The sequence below is a fragment of the Glycine soja genome, chromosome 11, assembly GCF_004193775.1.
Source record: "Glycine soja cultivar W05 chromosome 11, ASM419377v2, whole genome shotgun sequence".
Lineage (NCBI taxonomy): Eukaryota > Viridiplantae > Streptophyta > Magnoliopsida > Fabales > Fabaceae > Glycine > Glycine soja.
This window is the reverse complement of record NC_041012.1, coordinates 23,713,902-23,735,401: the sequence shown is the minus strand read 5'-3', so window position 1 is coordinate 23,735,401 and position 21,500 is coordinate 23,713,902. Positions and strand designations below refer to the sequence as shown.

At 29.3% G+C, this 21,500-nt stretch overlaps 1 protein-coding gene across 1 annotated transcript; it reads left to right on the top strand.

Moving 5' to 3' along the window:
- Window positions 1-13,950: 13,950 nt before the first annotated feature.
- Window positions 13,951-18,665, top strand: LOC114374375 (potassium transporter 1-like). The gene is made up of 9 exons (XM_028332018.1): window positions 13,951-14,079; window positions 14,835-15,078; window positions 15,639-15,884; window positions 16,233-16,283; window positions 16,368-16,628; window positions 16,708-16,760; window positions 16,871-16,985; window positions 17,064-17,318; window positions 17,397-18,665. The coding sequence occupies exons 1-9, from the start codon at window positions 14,035-14,037 to the stop codon at window positions 18,410-18,412; spliced, it is 2,286 nt and encodes a 761-aa protein (XP_028187819.1). The 5' UTR covers window positions 13,951-14,034; the 3' UTR covers window positions 18,413-18,665.
- The last annotated feature ends 2,835 nt before the right edge of the window (window positions 18,666-21,500 follow it).

Genomic DNA, 21,500 nt, shown 5'->3' with positions numbered 1-21,500 from the left:
ATTTTTTTAAGGTTCTGGAAATTAAGCTTGTGACCTTTTCAAATGCTGCTGATGCCATATTGGCCAATGGCATGTTCAGTCATTATGATCGCCCACATATTGGACAACTATGTTCTTTCCTTCTTAAATTCTGATGACAGTATAATGTTCTCTTGTTAGAATATCTCTTGAACCTGGTCTTTGTACTGTGCAGCATTTTACTGAGCTTCCTGATATCAAACGTGTCATTGTGAATACAAATGCCATTGAACCACAGGTTTTGATTGCAACTGCTCAAACACCTCCTCAGTCCAAAATTGTTACACAAATTGCCCCCTCCAATATTGGAAAACCTTTGAAAGCAAGTTAAAGAATGTAGTTACTAGCAAAATACTAAAAAGAGACAGAAAAACTATTGATTGCTTTGTCTAAACTTTTTGCTGTTGTCTGATTATTTACTATCTGTTATATAATGAAGGTAGATGATTTGGAGGAGGTTAGCGAGTATTATCAGAACAAAGGATGCTTCAATGAACTCATATCTCTAATGGAGAGTGGGTTAGGATTGGAGTATCTTTACTGAGTTGGGAGTTTTATATGCAAGATACTCTTCGTGTGAACAATACTATTGCCAAATGCCTACAGTTTCAAATTTTCAATCTTATTTGATGAGATAACCAACTGGTTTCAAATGCTATTAAGTAATAACATTGCTTGTTGCTTGGATTTTTTATTTTTAGCTTGGCCACCTCAGATTAGTTTTCTTTTTTTTTTTAATGCAAAGATTTTATTAAAAACTGAACTAAGTACAAGCTGTGCCTCATTGAGCGTAAACAGAAATTACAAAAAAGATTAGTTAAGCCATACATGGTTGCAGTTCAAAGCAACAATGAGTCTGCTGTCAATGAAGCTTTTTGAATGAAATTTATGTTGAGGAAGAGGACTATAAGATGCATCCTGAGAATTGAGGCAAGTGATGTGGATTAAGGGAAGTTATTCAATAGATATATAAATTATAGAGTTGAGACAAATTATGTGAGATTTTCTAATAACGACATACATTTACAAGGACCATATGGAAACATGCTCTCAATTTGGTGACCGTGAACTCTCAGAAGATTTATTTGTCTTCTTTCTTTTTAGATTGTTTGTTCATTTTAATGAGAGGCAAGTTGACTAAATGATCCTGATTGTATCTGTTTGAGGAGAAATGATTAGATGATTCAGGATTACTACTCATTTATAATTTCGACCAATCATCATATGATAGGTAAATAAGTTAATATTTTAAATTGATTAAGATTTCTTAAATTAAAGAATAATACAATTAATTCTTGTTAGATAATTATTGAATATATCTTTAATTTAATAGATATGTTTTTGATTGCTCACATGTTACATAATTATTAGTTGTGATTATAAATGACGTGATAGATTTACATCATTTAATAATTTTTTTTTAGACATTAGCTTAGTTGATGTTATATAGTTTATTTTTTTTTAATTATTATTTGTTTCCAAAGTTGTGACGTGTGACTACAATGGGAAGTCGTATAAATGCATTATTACTGATTATTAGGAATTAAAATTCTTGTTGTTTTTTTTATATATAAACTCTAATAATATTTAGGCTTTAATATCTTTATTTTATATATTAGTATTTTTTTATCCTTGTATTTTTTTCATTTTAGTTTTTATAAAATATATTTATTTAATTTTTATTCTTAAAATATTTTAGATAACATCTTTTTTAATCGTTAAAATATTTTTTTTACTATTCAAAGAACTATCTAAACGGTATTAAGAACAAAAAAAATAAACTAAACACATTTTGTACAAAATTAGAATAAGAAAAATTATAAGAACATAAATAAAAGAAACGTTAAATTATAGGAATAAAAAATATATTTAAATTTAATATTTAAAATGATTAATTTCTTTCAAAAATACAAGCTAGCCTTAATTTTATTATCCATTTCATAAGTCTTGAATGTTGGGAATTATCCGTTTTAGTTTCAGCACTTTAAATCAGAAGTCATACAATCCTTTTAGCGAAGAGAAAATGGAACGTTAGATATGAAGCTTTTATAATTAACGGTTAAAATAGGTGTGTGGGTCTACCACAACCCTCCGTCTATCTAGCCTTCATGATTCTCTCCGATGTTAGCAGAACCACCGCACACCAGATTCCGACTTTCACTTCGAGACCAACTGTGAGTTCCCAATCAGCCTCTATGTCGTCTGTTCACGGCCGTGGTTTTGAGACATGCGGTGTCGCAGAGAAGTCGAGGGAAGAAGCATAACAATAAAATTTAAAATGTTTATTTAATAATTAAATAAATAAAATTATTTACAATTGAAAACAGAATAAAAAATACAAGTAAATACAAAAATCCTAAAACGGTAAAAAAAAAAACACACTATGACTTCAAAATTACAAAATTTAAAAAAAAATTATCACTTTGAAGTTATAAAATTAAAAAGAAAAGAACTTAACGATTTTGAAGTTATAAATAAAAAATTATATTAAAATTATAAATAATTTTATGACTTTAATTAAAAAAATATAAGATATAATAAATGTTACCACTTCTTTCTAACTTAAAATAGTGGGGAAAAAAAAACACACTATAACTTTAAAAGGATGATAAAGCTCCCACCTATCTAACTTGTGCATGCTAGAAGATGTCTTGAACGTGACACTGTCGGGTTGGTTCTCAAAGAAAAGTAAAAAATAAAAACATACAAGGAAGAAGCGTCAACTATGGAGCAAGGTGAGGGTGAAGGAGGGCCCTCGAGGGACAATATAGTATAGATTGCATATAAGATACAATTGTCTGATCTTTAATTATAAGATTATTTTTAAAAATTTATTTGTTATAAGAATTCTTTTAATTTGTAAATTTATTAATTATTTGTTTTGCGTATTTTTACTTAATTATTTTTTTTCAAATATTAATAAAAAAACTTAAGTAGCTAAAAAAATAAAATAATTTGAAATAATAGCATAAAAAGTTAACCTATTTAATATAATTAATTAAACTAATTAAGTGCAATGAGAGTAATAACATCAAAAAGACTTCATGATTATGTGGAGCAGTGTTTTTAGACATTAACATTATTGGGTAAGCTCTCCCCAACAATATTGTGATCTTTAGGATAATATTGGTTCACATTCTCAATCCTTAATTGTGCATTCCAGTATTTTTTTTACATATACTCCCTCCGTCTTATGTAAGAAAAAAATTATTTCTAAATAATTATTATTTTAATTTTTTAACGTAATATTAATTATTTTTTCATTTATATTTTTTATGATATTAATGATATGATTTATAAAAATAAAAAATAAATTAATAATGATAAGATGACAATATTTTAAAAATTAGTAATATATATTTTAAAAATTCCTCCTTAAATTTGTATTTTATCTTAATTACAATTTTTTCTAGTCTTTAAAATTTCCTCGAGCTTTTCTATCTGTCTTTTTGAACTATCCTGCATATTACTTGATGTAGAAAATATATAATTTTTATGTTGTTTTTAAGGACAATTTTTTATGTTTTTAAAAAACTAAATATACTTACTTTTTATTTAATAGACTTTACAAAATATTATTAAGATTAATAAGAAAAATATTATACGAAGATGTGTAATATTAGTAAAAAATCTGAATAAAAATAAATATAGCTAACAACTAACGAAGAAATTTTCTTCATATTTCATACAATATTGCCTACCAAGTACCAATCATGAAACATGAACTAACCATCAATATAAGTACTATTGATGTAATGCTTGCGGTTGCTTTTAAAGTTGATAACCTTACTACTTTAGATGTATCGTTGTATTAATTTTTTAACGTGATTTATTTTCAAGTGAGAAAAAGGACTAATTATGCTTTTGTCTCCTCTATTATGATTAATGCCAATGCCTTTTTAGTTGGAAGTTATTCCTTACAATTTTTATTTTTTAATTGTTATAAATAAATTCATTAGTTTGATCATTTTTCCTTTCCATAAAATACTAAATCCCCATTTTTAACGTAAATAATAATAGTTAGGCTTTGACCAACTTAAGATAGGAAAATAAGTTTGAAGGTTTAAAAGTTGAAATTTCATTAAATTCAGAAAATTTTCTGAGCCTAAATATGATCAACACATTTTATTATTAATTAAAAACTATAAAACAATGAGAGATTGACTTGTTAAATGAAAGGTAAAAGCTACAAATTTTTATACTTTTTGATAAATTTCAGTCCCCAGTCAGTGTTGTTAAGAAAATGTGTTTAAAAGTGTTTTATTAATTATTTTCTTTACAAATTTATTGATTTTTTAATATTGACTAGAACGACCCTAGTATGATGTTTTTATTTTTTTACAAAACCATAGTATAATGTTAAAGTAAAAATTAAATATTTTTTTCATGTACATAAATATTATATATAACCTATGGCCATATTAGTATCTTCTGTCCTTTTTATAAGAAATAATTTTTAGCATATTTTACGTATGTTAAAATTAATTTTTTTATATAAAAAGGACATGATGAAGTATATTAATTAGAGTTTTGAGTTTTCTATTTTGAATAATACATATTAGTGTTATCCTAAATATTCAATTGTTAGTTATCTTGAAGTCCTAAGGATTTAGGTTTTTTATAAGAGAATAAAATCACAAATCTAAATTTTCTACAAGTAAATTAATGATAAATATTACATGTATATAATATTACATGTATATGTATAACAAATTATAAATGTGTTAAACTATTAATAGTTAATTTTTTATCAACGATTAAGATTTATTATTTTATTCTTTGAAATAAGTTATTCACTTAAAAGAAGTCAAACCCCTACACAAATGAATAGTTTTAATTAACATAAAGATAAAGTTATTATTAAAATATAAATGTGAGATAAAGTCTCATATTGGATAGGAATGAGAAAATTGAACACTATACAAGTGAGGAGAAGACTGACCATAAACCCGAACCTTAAGGTTTTGGGTTAAAGTATGTGTCAAGTTTACTTATATGATTGTTCATATCTCATTGGTATAAATTTTTTCTGGTGTTTACTCCCCTTAGTTGCACAACAATTAGTATCAAAACCGATGATTTGATGTAATGACCGACTCAGACGAGAAAGATGGTGATGATGAATCCATGAACATGGGATCCCTTATATCTAAAGTCTTCCTAACAGGTAAGTCCATGCATGGAGGGTCAGCGATGTGTCCTGTGGCCATGGAACGATGAAGAGCATGACGATGCAAGATATTAGAGTATGTTGGCGGTAATGGCTAGGCAAGTCGGGACAACCACTGGTTAAGCTCTAAAGGCAACCATCGGATACTCATAGATTGAAAATATTTTTCACTTGAGGGGGAAATTACCATGTGAAAGAGACTCAAACTTGAGGGGGGGATTGTTGGAGTACAAGTGTGAGGTGAGTGAAGTCCCACATTAAGTAAAACGAGAAAGTTAAGCATCATATAAGTGAGAAAAAAAAACACATAAACTAGAGCTTTAAGATTTTGGGTTAAAGTGTGATATCAAGTTCACATATGGGATTTTCTTGGTGGTCCATTGGTGAAAATCTCCTCAGTGCTCCCCCCTCAATTGCATAACAATTGATATTAGAGTCAATGTTTCGACATAGGGGGAGACTACCATGTGGAAGAGACTCATTGGTAAAGTTCCACATTGGGTAGGAATGAGAAAACTGAGCACCATTTAAGTGAAGAGAATACCCATAAAATAAGTCTTGATATTTTGGCATTCAGGAACAAAAATGTCGTGGACATAAGGACTAAAGTTATTGACAAATACATCTCTAATTTAACAAAGTATTGGCATTTTTATCCTTCAATTATACAACTTACTAAAAAATATATCCATGAAATATATAAAGCTAATTATTTGACATTAGTAATAAGATACATGCACCAAAAATACATTAGACTTAGAAGTTTCTGATTTTGTTATTACAAATATTTATTATAATGTATTATAATTATAATTATAATTATAATTATTATGTCAACTTATCATAGAGGATCAAGACTTAAGAGGAGGCAAGCAGGCAGGTTCTCTAATAAAAAATCAATTTATCAAATCTTAAATAGATTATCCACAAGTAGAAGAAAACAAACAGGAGAGATCTAGTAACCAAAACTACAATGATTTTATAGTTTTCCCTCTTAGTTAGTGACCACCTATATATTTATAATAGATGTCAAAGAGAAAAATTAGATTAATTTGTCACTTTTTTCTTTGATGTCTATTATGTTGGATTAGGCTAGAATCTAGAAGGGGGATTGAATGGATTTTTTCAAATTCTTTACCAATTTGTTCTTAACATAGATTAAAAACACCCATTTAAACCAATCAAAATTTCTTCAAAAAGATCATTACAAATCAGAAACTTTAGTGATTATAGCATGTGTAAGAAAACAAAATATATTATGATGGCCCTTGAGATCAATTCCACAACCAAGATGAATTCAAGACTCGGAGTTTAAAGAATAAGACAATCACATAAGAGTTTATACTGGTTCAATCCAATCTAGACCTACATCTAGTTGTTCTAAGTCCTCTTAGAACTTCCATTATATAGAGAAAACAAGTGCAAACACTATGCATACATAATTCTTTAATAGAATTCAAATCTTTCTCTTGAACCCTACAAGAAAAGATCCAAAATTGAAACTTTATCAATTCTTTAACACTTTTGGTAACCAAGAAACACAATCTAAAACAATGAAAGATAAGTGATTGAATACTCCTGAAATGAGTAGATCTTTAATCTTCATTTTTTCTTCACAAGATTGTCAATTCTTGATGGTAGAATGAATGATTCTTTTATCAACTTCAATCTTTAGACTAAATGCAATGCTATTCTTTTACAAGAATTTCTTGAATTTTTTTTCTCTAGGATTGGTCGTATCAAGAGTTTCTCATAAAGAAAACGCATAAGGGTGTTTATAAATTTTGACAATTAAAACAAATTTAATCGATTATAAAACCGTGTAACTGATTAATTCGTTAAAATCTCCTTTGATATGCATTTCCGAAAATTGGTTAATCAATTATCAAAAGGGTAATCGATTAATTCGTTTTAATCTGAGTATTTATATTTCTTCTGTGTTGTCTAGGTAATTGAATATTATGTGTGGTAATCGATTCTAGAATCACACAGAGAGCTACTCTTTGTTTGTAGGTGTTGGGTAATCGATTATCAAATGGAGTAATCGATTATCCTAAGCTACAAATACTTCCTTCTTCTGAATCTGGCTTAGGTATTTGATTACCAAGTTAGACAATCGATTAATTCAATGTTGTTAGCCAAATTTCAAGTAGAAGTAAGTTCTTAAGAGACTTAGAGAATAAGAATACTTCATTCACTTCATATTTAATCAATCACTAAGCATGAAAAAAGCTTAAACTATATCACATACATGTCGAGTCTAAAACATTCAATACAAATGCCCCATCTATTAAACATGTTAGGCATTGCAAATTTATCAAACCAAAACTAAAAACTAAGGGCTTCAACATATTATAATTATATAGGTGGTCACTAATTGAGCGGCGAAGCTATAAAAGCATTGTAGTTCTAGTTGCTAGTAGGGGTGTTCGAGGTGCGGTTTGGGCGGTTTTTTTCTCAAAATTACGTCTGAGCCAAACAATAAATTAACATGCGGTTTGGTTCGGTTTGGATTTTTAAAAAAATAAAATTCAAACCAAACCAAACCAATCTATGCGGTGCGGTTTGGGCGATTCTTTTTATTTTTTTAAATTATAAAATCTTGTTTATAATCATAATAAAAATTAACATGTTGTAGATCTAAATATTCCTTAAGAAAATAAAGTATAAAAACATAAAGCAGTCAAATAATTCAAGTAATTCATAAAAATCTGCTACAACAATAATTCAAGTAAAACATAAAAACATAAAACAGTCAATAGATCCAAATAATTCATAAAAATATGCTACAACAATAATTCAAGTAAAACATATGAATAATGATTCTAATCTTCCAATTCTTCACCCTTAGTCTCCAATAATTGCATGTCAAACAATCCGCACCTAATGAGTAATGTCACACGTACTAAAATAAAAATTAAAACAAATATATAATATGTAAATATGTGGTTTGGTTCAGTTTGGTTTGGATTTTCAGCTAGAAATTGAAACCAAACCAAACTGTTCGGTTTCTATAAAAAGAACCAAACTAATCCAAAAACCCGCGATTTGGTTTGGATCTCGGGTTTTCTTTTGCAGTTTGCAGTTTTTCGTTTGGGTTGGTTTGGTTTTGAACACCCCTAGTTGCTAGGCCTCTCATATTTGTTTTCTTCTACTTGTGGATGGTCCATTTAAGATTTGACAAACTAATTTTTTATTTGGGAACCTACCCCTGCCTTGCCTCCTCTTGAGTCTTGATTCCTCTGTGATAATTTGACATTATAATTGTAATTATAATTATAATACATTATAATAAATATTTGCAATAAGAAAATAAAAAACTTCTAGGTCTAATGTGTTGTTGGTGCATGTATCTTGTTACTGATCTCAACTAATTAGGTTTATATATTTCATGAAAATATTTGTCAGTTAGTTGTATAATTGAAGGATGAAAATGTCAATAATTTATTAAATTAGTGACATATTTGTAAGCAGCTTTAATCCTTATGTCAACATGAGCATCAATTTCGTGACATTTCCATCCTTGTGTTTTTTTTATCTTTCAAGGACCAATTTGTTAGCGTTACACACTTTAAGGAATGAAAATGACTATTTATCCTATATTCTAACCCTAATGTCTTAGGTGAAAGAACCTAAATTATTTAAATTAATTCCCAATGTTTTGAAAATTTTATCTAAATAATCAACATTAGCGATTAAGAATTAACGGAGCCTAATTGGTATTGACCTATGTGTAGCGACAATCTCGATTAGGTACTCTTCTCAATTCAGAAATCAAAAGAGTGTTTTTCAACTAAACTAAGATTCCTATGGTCAAACAATAGGTGATCAATCTAGAACATGCATTAAGAATTGAAGAAGAAGAATAAACACATAAACAATTGTATTTAAAAGGGAGAATTGCATGAAATTAGGTCAATTCTTCTAACCCCAACAGATGAGAAGATTAGCTGCTCATAACTTGATTATAGTCCTCGATAGAATTCATACAAAGTGTAATGAATAACAAGCTAAAAGCTTAAGAATGATCTACTCTCTCTCACATAGAACAGCTGCTCCAATTCATACCACGACCTTTATTTCTTCATTTACACACTAGGTTTTTATAAACTGCAGTGGACTTAGGCCTCCCTCACTTAAGTGAGGCTCCTTCTTGAAATTGTAATTGTCCATTGTCTTACCTCACTTAAGCGCTCAAATTGGCTTGCTTAAGCAAAACCTTTGTATGTCTCCTGGCTTGGTTGTCCTTACTTAAGCTTCTTGTAGTGGACTTAAGTGAGGATCTTCATTAGATTCAATTGCACTCTATGTTTGAAATGCTCCATGTCAAAACAAGACTCCACTTATCAAAAATATTATATAATCACCTTAAATAATGTGTAGAAATTAAACATATTTGACGATTATTAGTGTGTAATAATGGAAGATATATAATACACATATAATAATTTTTATATCATTATTTTTTTTTGTATTTATCTCTCTATCATTCTATTATTTATTATATTTTAAATTTAAATATCTTTCCCTTTTTCTCTCTTTTAATTGCACACTTTTTGTATAAATATCATTTGTTATAGTTTAATAGGAACTGATAGTGATGTATTACAATATTGTGCGATTGAATTATTGCACCGGCAGCACATAGCTCGTCAACAATATGATGAGAATGGGCAGCTCAAGTGCATTATCTTCCAACTACTATTCTAATTGGCAATGATAATATCAACCAATTTTGGTCCCTTTCATTTCATATCAGGTTTTAATTAGACATGTAATGCCCTTATAATATACTTCTAATGATTATTTGCTCCTCCATATTTTTGTTTTCTTTTATCTAATAGATTTTGAAAAATAGTGAATATATCACTAACCATTCATAAAATAAAATAGACAAATTGCATTCAATCCAATTTTTTTTAATGAATAAATTTTATAGATTTATTTATGAATGGATGCATGATAGATAAATGAATTGTTCAGTCACACACACACGAGGAAAAATCAAATTAGTCCAATTATTATTACTTAAAAAATTTTATTATTTTTTTAACTTACAGTTGGATTGAAAGTTTCATTTACATAGATCATTTAAACAAGAAAAATCAAATTAGACCAATTATTATCATTTAATGAATTTTATTATTTTTTTTACTTATAGTTGGATTGAAAGTTTCATTTATATAGATCATTTAAACAAATTTAATATTATCTAAAGTTATTTGTTACTTTATTTGTATAGATTAAAATTGATGTAATATAAAAATTTTAAAATATATTAAAATATCAATCGTATGATTATTTATTTATTGTTATTCAATTTTGATAAAAAAAATTTACACAAACAAACTTGAAAATATGCAAAAACAATTCAACGGTTGAATCAATAAAATTATATTTTATATCAAATTATTAAATGATGTAATAGTTATGTAAGTTACACTAATATAATTTGATCATTTATAAATATTACTATATATATGCCAGATACACATTCACATCCCATCATTTCAAAAACAAATATATGACGGTGAATATGTATATTTTATTCGTTTTCCCTTATTTTTCACTCTTTTCATAATAATAATTATTAATTTTTATTTCTTAATTTAATTATCCCCTAACTCAAGTTCATAAATTCACCAATAATATTTATTTATCTTTCTATATATATATATATATATATATATATTAAGAGAGATAAAATTACTTTCAATCTTTACTATTTATTTTTTTAAAATCTAATGGTTCTAATGAGTAATCAATTTTAATTATTAAATTTTAAAAAAATGAATAATAAAAACATGAAGTAACTTTCTTAGAATTATTTTTGAAGTAATTTGATTTGTTGTATGTCTCTTTTATATATATATATATATATATATATATATATATATAACATGATAATGTAACTATAATTAATGTAAAATTAGTGTTAAAGCTCTAATGGTTGAATTGTCAATTTTCCATCATGTTGTTCTTAATTATTTCACTTGTTATACTTAGTTACATGATTACACTAGTTTTATTTTGTAGCTTAATGTAAGTATTTTTAATAAGTGACAATCTTATTAGAGCTGAATAACTAATATTATTACCGATGATAAAAGTTTTAGTCTAAATATTAAATATGATTATATATATATATAACTCAAATCCCAAATTATTGAATAAATTTTAATAACCACCTCTCACTAATTGTTCCGAGTGCTATAAAAACTGAAAGGCATGAGCAAATCATCAAATGAGTGGAAGTAAAAGGGGATAAATTTTTTATGAAGGACGTATGTGGGAACAAATGCGCTGCCTTTTCTGCTCCACCAAAGCAACTAAAAAGGATAAGATTCCAAGAACTTCACTCCTGCGTGTTCCATCTTCAAAGTGATTAATATTTGACGTAGAAAGCATACCAAAATAGTTTGCTTTTTCAAACACTCTTTATTTGCCTATCATAAAATGATTGGACTTGTGCTGAGGAAGGGTAGTTGATTAGACATGTGCAACTATCACCACCCTTTTCCAATTATCCTATTAGGTTCCAATTTGATAAAACATGCAATGTACGAGCGATTATAATTCAAAGTACGGTATTGCAAAGTACGAGCAACTTTTTTTTTATCCTATAAACCAACAAAACATGATTTAGCGGATAACCAAATCAAAGAATGATTTGATCGATCGAAGTTATATGTGGACTTGCTTAATTTATCCCATCACAATATGTAAATTGAAATCCTATAAATAATTGTAGGGAAGTGGGAACCGAAGTGGGATTTCGTCGTTAAGAAGCAATCTGATTACAACTTAAACATTTATAAGAAGTTGTTAAATGTATAAATTACTCCATTAAATTTGACGCAAAGATGTTGTACAGAGAGATAAAATCAATTGATAGTAAGTGTAAGTTTTAGAAAACTTATAGTTAAATATTTTGTTAATATTAGATTTTATCAAAATAATTGTAGCATTCAAAGTTCTCATTCATATTTTGTTTGAATTTTTTCATATAATTTAAAAATTAATTGACGTTTAATTCTACTATTTATTTCAATATATAATAATATGCTTTTAAATAGAGAATGATCCACTTAATAAGCAGTAAACTCTTAGTCATCTTCACAACTTTTTATACAACATATATATTTAAAAGAAAATATAATCAACGAATTAGTTAACATTGTCTTAACGATTATGTATATCAATTTTTGGATTAATTAAATTTATGTATAAAATCTTATAGTTGACATATTTTTTTATATTTTAAAATAATGTTATACCACTTCAAGCTTTTCTTTAGATCATAATGAGTAGAAGATAGAAGAACAAAATCTTTAGTAGAAGGAGAGGAGGAGGTGGCACATAAGGATAAGAGAAAGAGTGGATAAGATCTCACAAAAAGGTTGAGTAATGGAGAGAAAATGAAACATTCTTGAGAGTCTTGGAGGTAGAGGGTGTGTAGAAACCCTAGTAGGAAGATAAAAAAAATTGAATTGTTTATAACATAAAAATAATAAAATAATAATTCATATTTTTATGTTAAATTTGTTTTTTAATTAGTATAAACAGTTTTTTTACATTTATTTATTCACTTTTTTCATTCATCCAAATAAAAAAATTAAACTTATATCCATCCATATAATATTTATATTTTCATAAGATATAACTAGTTAGATTCTAAATATTAATTATCAACAAACCAATAAATATTTCGTACTAATAATAATAAAATGATAATAAAAAAATTTGTCATATTTGTTTTACTTTATTTTATTTTCTTATTTCTTTTCTCCTTACTTTACTTTTCATGTAAACACGACATTATTAAGGTCAACATAAACTTAATCATGGAAATAAGCTAAAATGGCCTATCTACATGGGAAAGCTAGGCTCCTTTCAATATTTAGTTGCACAAAAAGTCAAGGAATATTATTAAATTAATCTATTGCAATGTTTCTAGTTTATTGACAAATCGTTTCGCTTTAGTTGGTTCAATAATCGTGTTGTTCAAGATTTAAAAGCAAATGATTTTAATGTAGTTTTTTTTTTAGTTTGATTTATATGTGTAGTTTTAGGCTTTGAATTTTTTTAGTTAATTTAGTTTTTTATTTTAATTAAAAATAAGTAAATTTAGTTTTTCATATTGGTTTTTTTTCTTAATTCTTCAAATTTTTATTATCTATATAAATTTTCATAAATTGACTTAATTAAATTTTTTGAAATCTTCTTTTACTTAACCAACCAAAATATTAAATTTCAATAACAAAAAATATCATTTGGAATTATATATATATATATATATATATATATTGAAATAATTAGGCTTGACCCAATGGTATTTTTTTTGTCTAATTATTTCATCAGATACCAAAACAAAAACTAATATTTTATAAATTGGAAACAAAAACAAAAACTTAGAAAGTTTTTAATGACTGAAATCACCGTTTACCCATAAATCAAACCCACAAGCCTAAACAATACTATAATTTTTTAATGTGTTTCATGATTTTTTAGTTAGGACACACAACACTTGCCTTTCTGCTACTACTTTTGCTACCAGTCCAAGCCTTTTCTACTTTATTTTCCTTTTTTAAAAATTCCTTTAAAATGAAATAATCTAAACAATCAATATATATATATATATATATATATATTCATTCTTGAATTTTAATAAGTTAACAATATCATATATTTTAAATAATATCATGAAAGAATCCTCACTAATATTCCATTTTAGATGTTACCTGCACTTTCTTTATATATTCCATTTTCTCCAGCATTTTTTTTCCTGAACAACCAATCTGATATCTGGTTTTTCCCCTTCACACCCTCTCTCCTACATCATCACCATGAACCCCTCTGAGCATTCTATGGAACAGGGAGTATCTCAGCAGGTACCCTTTTCTTTTTTTCTTAGCACTCTAAACTAAGCAAACTTACTGTCACCCCTCAATGCTTGCATAATCTATTGTCAACAATGTGAATGTTTTTGTCTGCTCAATTTCTCTCAAACAAGATAACATTGAGCAAAGTCTGAAACTTTGAGCAAAATTTGGAATACCCTTTGTTTTGATGATTACTGAGAAGGGCATTTGTGGGTTATTACAGGGATTGAAAAGGTATTAGTGTCCTTTTCAATTGGCTGCATTATAGTGGATTTTGGTTGTGTTGAGTGTAATTAATTTTGACATTGTATAGTATAACAATGGGGTCTTCACTTTGCCACTTGAACTGTTTGGTAGAGCTGAATTAACTAAAAGTGTGAAGACATAAGGCTCTCTCAGCAGTGAGAGTATACATTTTTGTTTCCTTGGTCCTGATGAACTACCCCATTTGTTTCATCTCTTCAGAAGTCTTGTTTGCTTAGTGTTTTTGTATTCAGTTATAGGGTCACAACTCACAAGTAATGACAGATTTTAATTGGAGAGGTGTCATAATTCTAGTGTTTGGCTTTTCAACTTGTACTCCACAAAATAAATTGAATGGAGGAAGAATTAATGCTGTTTTGATACTTAGAAGGTGGTGAAATGCTAACTAGTAACTACTGAAATGATGAATTTGTGTAGAATTTTGTTTGCTTTGTCAATTGTCATGTAGCATTTGGTAAAACTTAATTGCATATGTTCTTATGCTTGGCTTTCTTTGTTAGAATTTCAAGAGGACGTCTTGCACAACTGTGCTTACTCTAGCTTACCAAAGTCTTGGGGTAGTATATGGTGACCTCAGTACTGCCCCTCTTTATGTTTACAAGACCACATTCTCAGGGAAATTGAGCCTCAAGGAAGACGATGAAGAAATTTTTGGGGTGCTTTCATTTATCTTCTGGACATTTACCATTATTGCTCTCTTCAAATATGTTTTCATTGTGATGTCTGCTGATGACAATGGGGAAGGTAGAATCTCACTACTTGATTCTTGCGTTTTAGATTATTATGGAATGTGTCTATCCAGCTCCATCCTTTCAAATCTTAAGGCTGCTATTTGGCACTTCCTTCCAGTGAAGCCAAGCCAATGATAACTATTTGGGAAGGATGCACAACTTTGTAATCACAGTGTTTCCCAGGAAAAAAAAACCTCTCCACTAACTTCTGGATATTTGTGTGTCATGCATGTCACATGAAATCACAGAATGACAAAAGCATAGTCTATAAATATGCTACTGTGGTGATTTGTGGATTTTGGATTTATATAATTATGAACATAGTTGTTTTCTCCTTTTTTTCACGAGTGTCTTGTAATATAATTGGGCTATATTTCTAATTAATTGGAAGGATAATATTTTCAGACTTAATTACATATAGTTACTATTCTTTATTCTAAAATAGAAGTTTCCTGTCAATGTACTTCCTCTTATTTTATGGATTGAACAATATGCCATTAAGCAAGAGTTGCTATTGTAATATCCCTTTTGATGAACAATATGAATATGAGATAGCAAATCACTTTTGTGCAGGGGGTACCTTTGCATTATACTCACTTCTATGTCGAAATGGCAGACTAAGCATTTTACCAAATCAACAATCCACAGATGAGAAATTGTCTACTTATGGCACAGAAGATTTTGCAGACACCTGGCAGTCTTCAATTTTGAAGTTATTCTTTGAAAAGCACCCGGGGATCCGGAAAGGACTTCTGATCTTTGTCCTGATAGGAACCTGTATGGCAATTGGGGATGGTGTGATTACTCCTTCAATATCAGGTAGTTAATCTGGAGCAGCCCCTGAGCTTCTATAATGATGTTTACTACATGCCTCATTGGTTCCTGTAAGCTATCACCTAAACTTTAGCTATCTGACATTACTTAATAACACATAAGGAAATTACCACTACATTTTTTGTTAATAAAAGAATTACAGATAGACTATCTGTCATGAATAAATTATTTTTCTCTTTTCACTTCAATTCATGTCATTGCAAAATTCTTCAATCAATATAGTTTTTTTCTTTAGTTAGTGTACTAGTTATAAGATCATGACTTATGAGTTAGTACTGGAGTTGATATTTTTAGACTTATGTGTGTTCTCCTTTGTGTCTTTTTTCCTTTTAGTTCTTGCTGCAGTTTCAGGCGTTAAAGTTAAAATCAGTGAACTCCATGACAGTAAGTGTAGCAAGCTTGTTTCATAACCACCTGTCATATATCATCCATTTACAGTCTATAAAAACTTCAGGATTTTTCCTGCAGATTATGTTATAATGGTCTCATGTGTCATTTTAGTGGGGCTATTCTCCATTCAGCATCATGGCACACATAGAGTTGCTTTCTTGTTTGCTCCAGTTGTTGCAACATGGCTTTTGTGTATTAGCAGTATTGGTATATACAACATATTCCACTGGAACCCAAAAGTATACCGTGCACTTTCTCCAATCTACATGGCGAAGTTCATCAAAACAACTGGGATTGAAGGATGGTTGTCATTAGGAGGAGTGGTGCTTTCAATCACAGGTAGTTATATATGTCTAAGCTATTTTATTAGCAGCCAGTTGGAGTTCTGGAAGTGATTTTTCTCTGAATACTCTCTCAGGTGTGGAGACCATGTTTTCTAACTTGGGACATTTTTCTGCTCTCACAATAAAGGTAAATTGACAGTGCAGTTTATGTTTAACTAACCTGATGCCATTATGTTGATCTTCCATACCAAATTAACCAAAATGAATTATGCTTTAACAGTAGTACTTTAATCTCAGATAGCTTTCACATGTCTAGTATATCCCTGCCTAATTCTGGCATATATGGGTGAGGCTGCATTCCTCTCTAGGCATCATGAAGACATTCAAAGAAGTTTCTACAAAGCCATACCAGGCAAGAATTTAAGTACCACAGACTATCTATGTTATTTTTGGTCTCTCCGGTGTAACTGTCACTATTTTTACTCTGCAGAAGCTGTGTTTTGGCCAGTGTTCATAGTGGCAACTTTTGCAGCCATTTTAAGAAGTCAAGCAGTAATTTCTGCTACCTTTTCCATCATAAGCCAGTGCCATGCATTAAATTGTTTTCCTTCAGTGAAGATTATTCATACTTCAACCAGAATATATGGGCAGATATACATCCCAGAAGTCAATTGGATATTGATGTGCTTTTGTTTAGCTATCACATTTGGCCTAAGGGACACTAACATGATAGGTCATGCATATGGTACACTCCTTTTTCCACTATGACTATGATGTTTGGTGTATTGACATGCAAAATTTAACTATTTTGTTGGATCTGTAGGGCTGGCAGTGACCACTGTTATGTTTGTTACAACATGCTTGATGACACTAGTAATTCTGATTGTCTGGAAGCAAGGAATAATAAAAGCCCTTACATGTTTGCTATTGTTTGGATCAATTGAACTTCTTTACATCTCAGCTTGTATCTGCAAGGTCCCTGAAGGAGGGTGGATTTCACTTGTGCTATGCTTTATCTTTATGTGTATAATGTACACCTGGAACTATGGAACAATGATGAAACACCAATTTGATGTGGAAAACAAGGTTTCAATGAATAGGATGCTATCTATGGGACCTTCACTCGGTATGGTTCGTGTACCGGGAGTAGGACTCATGTACTCTAATCTGGCTTCTGGTTTCCCTGCTATGTTTGGTCACTTTGTTACAAACTTGCCAGCATTCCATGAGGTGCTAGTTTTTGTCTGTGTCAAATCTGTTCAAGTCCCTCATGTGAGTGAAACCGAACGATTGCTCATCAGTAGGGTCAATTCGAAGGAGCTTGGCATGTTTCATTGCATTGTCAGGTATGGTTACAAGGACATTCAGCAGGAGAAATATAATTTTGAGAACAAGTTGATATCTTCTATAGTACAATTTGTGGAATCAGAGGAGGAAAGCATAGAAGAACCAACACATGAATTGTCTGCAAATGATGAAAACTCAAATGTGGAAGACCATGGTGTTTCTCTTTCACAAAACACATTTGATAAGTCATGCTGTGAAGAGAACTTACTCCCATCTTCACGTGCTTTGCTGGTAATGATGAATGGTGATAACCATCCAGAAAAGTGTTTCTACGAAGATGAGTCTCTGCAGATTATGAAAGCTAAAGAGTTTGGTGTTACCTATATACTAGGTCATTCCCTTGCAAAGGCAAAGAACTCATCTTCCATCCTAAAGAAATTTGCTATAGATGTTGTTTTTGGATTTCTAAGCAAGAATTGCAGAGAGTCTGATGCTGTTCTGGATGTTCCTCACACTTCTTTGCTAGAGGTTGGCATGACATACTATGTCTAATTTTTTAGAGGCATCTGCTCAGAAGAGAATAGTCAGAGTTAAATGTTGGTTTAAAAGAGTGACACTGACAATGACCTCCAGAGGCCAATCAATGGTCAAGATTAATCAGAGGTAGATTTGTAATCATTGATCTCTAGGTCTCCATATTTCTGTATCAAATAATGTAATTAAAAAGAAAAACTGTTTCACACAAGAGAATAGATTACACTGACAAATTTGCTTATAAAAATATGCATATTCTATTATTCTTTCATCACAACCACCTACTTTCTGTTTCTTGGTCCTTTTAATTTTGTGGATGGAGGAGTGTTTCAGTGATATTATTACTGATATACAGATGTTTCATTTCTTTTTGGTTCATTCTGTGAGAAAAGAAATGTTAGTAACACTCATTTCAACACATAATTTACTGTTAGGTAAAATATGAGTCTCACTGAAATGAGTTGTCAATTTTTTTTAGTGTGACTTGCATAAATTTCAATTAATAATTGGAAATGTGTGAGCATGATCATGGCCAATCATGGTTGAAATTTTCTTGGACTAGTTTAGTGATTAAATTGGACTAGAGAGATAGTTTGTCATTAACATTTCTCTTTCCTTTTAAGTAGTAGCTGCAAAGGTTTGAACCATAATTATTGGACCCAGCTCAGACCGGCTGAGTTGACCCATTGACCAGGGAATCAAATATCCAACCAGTCTCAGCCACTTGTTGGGTCGGTTATGCATGTGATCCGGTCAAACTTAGTGCAACTCGGTAGACTCGGTGGGTCATGCACTTTTTAGGTGTTTATTTTATTTTATTTTATTTCTTACATTTGAATAACTTTACTCATATTAGAAAATTCAATTTATGCATTACACTTGTGTTGTTTATATATTTGCTTATTTTTTTACTAAGCATAAATACATTAAAATTTGAGTTAATAAAGCTGGTGTCATTTCCTATTTTCCCTTGTCTAATTTATGTGTATTAAATTATGTCTTCATTGTAAAACAATTATATATATTTTAAATTCTAACTTAAGGTTATTTATACTAAATTCTGGAAAAAAAATATGTCGCATGTTTACAATTTTAAACAAATTCATAATTATGTTTTTAAATATGTTAAATTTTATTAAATTTTAAATCTTAAGTTACAAGGTTCAATGTTATAAAATTATTTAGATTTTTATTAATGTAGACCTGGTCAAATGGTGACTCATTGGGTTGACAGGATCCAGTGACTCAGTACCTTGACCGAGTCGATAACCAATTCGAGTATGATAACACTGGTATGAACCCTTTTTTATCCCACATCCATTGATCAATCATCAATGTCAGTTTTAATTTTGGACAAAAATGTTACATATATTGGTTGTAAATATGCTATGGACCCTAGTTGAGCTAGGAGAAGGATGGATAATTAAATGATAAGCAGGCATGATGGACTTACTAGCATGTTCAAATTGTAGCAAACAACCCATTTGAGGGATTTTCTTCCTGCACCCAGCATCATTTCTTCTACACCCAACATACGTAGTGAAAAACCAATTTTGCCCCTCCTTCATTGATGCTTAAAATGTGAAATGTGGATTAGGAATTCGTCCGTCTGCACCATTCATTCATGCTCACTTCATTTCTTCTCTCAAATTCTCTCATCATCTCTTCAATCCATGGCTGATCTTGATCAAATCATGGTCCATCTTCATCAATCTGTGTGTGCTCGTCGTTGGTTCCACCATCGTCCCGCTATCGTCACCGTGAGTTCTACTGTCATCTGTGTTTTTTTTTTTTTTTGTATTATACGGATTCACAATCTATATAATCCATACAGATTGTCCGCTATCGTCGCTGTGAGTTCCGTTGTCATCTAAGTTTTTTTTTCTTTGTATTGAACGTATACGGATTGACAACCCGTATAATCCATACAGATTAATACGTAAAGTATTTTATTTAATAAATTTTATATTTAAAATTTTATGTTAAATTTTTTTTATTTAATTATTTTATAAATAATTATTGTTGTTAATTTTATATTATTATTTAATTTAATAAATTATTTTTCTTTTTTCTAATTTAATAAATAAATAATTTATTTAATAAATTTGTTTATTTAAAAATGAATGTATAAATTATTTTTTTATTTAATTATTTTATAAACAATATTTTAATACTTTTATATATTTAAAATAGTTATTTTTAAAATAGTTAATTAACAAAAATTGCAAATTTTTATAATGTATATATATTTTAAAATTTAGTTAAACAAAAATAGGTAACTTCAACACAATGAGAACTGTCAATGTCAGTATAATTTACACGCACGAACTCGGCAGCAATCTGGTTTAAAGTATACCTTAATAACATGCCAATTAATCTCTAGTATAAGATAACTTTAAAAACATGTTTGACCACATGTGTACTTGTCTCAAAAGATGATTTAATTTCATTGTATTGCAGAGTGATCATGTTGTTCATGATTTCTCAAATACTACATACTTCTCTAAGACTATTCTACAGTAGTTTCTTTAAGGCCCAATGTGCAGACTCAACCTTGCATTTGAAAAACAAAAACAAGTAAACACAAACAATTATTTTTTATCCATTGACGTGTTGTTATTAAAACCAATATACATTTACAATTTTTATACCTATTAGTTGTTGTATCTCCTAGATGAATCACCTTATTCGTCCAGGCTTTAACAAATCTTTGCTTATGGAGAATCAACCATGTTTTTTTGACATAGTCAACAAACATTAGTCATGATGAGCACACAATTTCAAACTTCATAAAATAGTCATCGAACTCTTGCTTAGAAGGACGATCCTCCAACTCCCCCATGCTTCCATTACATAATCTTATACATTTTTTTGACCTGCAAGGGTTTTACATTTTGTCTTCCTTCACATTCTTATCAATGTGAAACTGACACAACAAGTTAGTTGCCTCATGGAATACATTTTTCACTGCATTCATCAATGTTGAATCTCTATTGGTAACAATAACTTGAGAAATTACATCACGTCTCAGAAAAATACCTCGAAACCGTTTCAAAGCCCAAACAACATTGTTTACACGTTCTCCCTCCAAATAGGCAAATGTAGC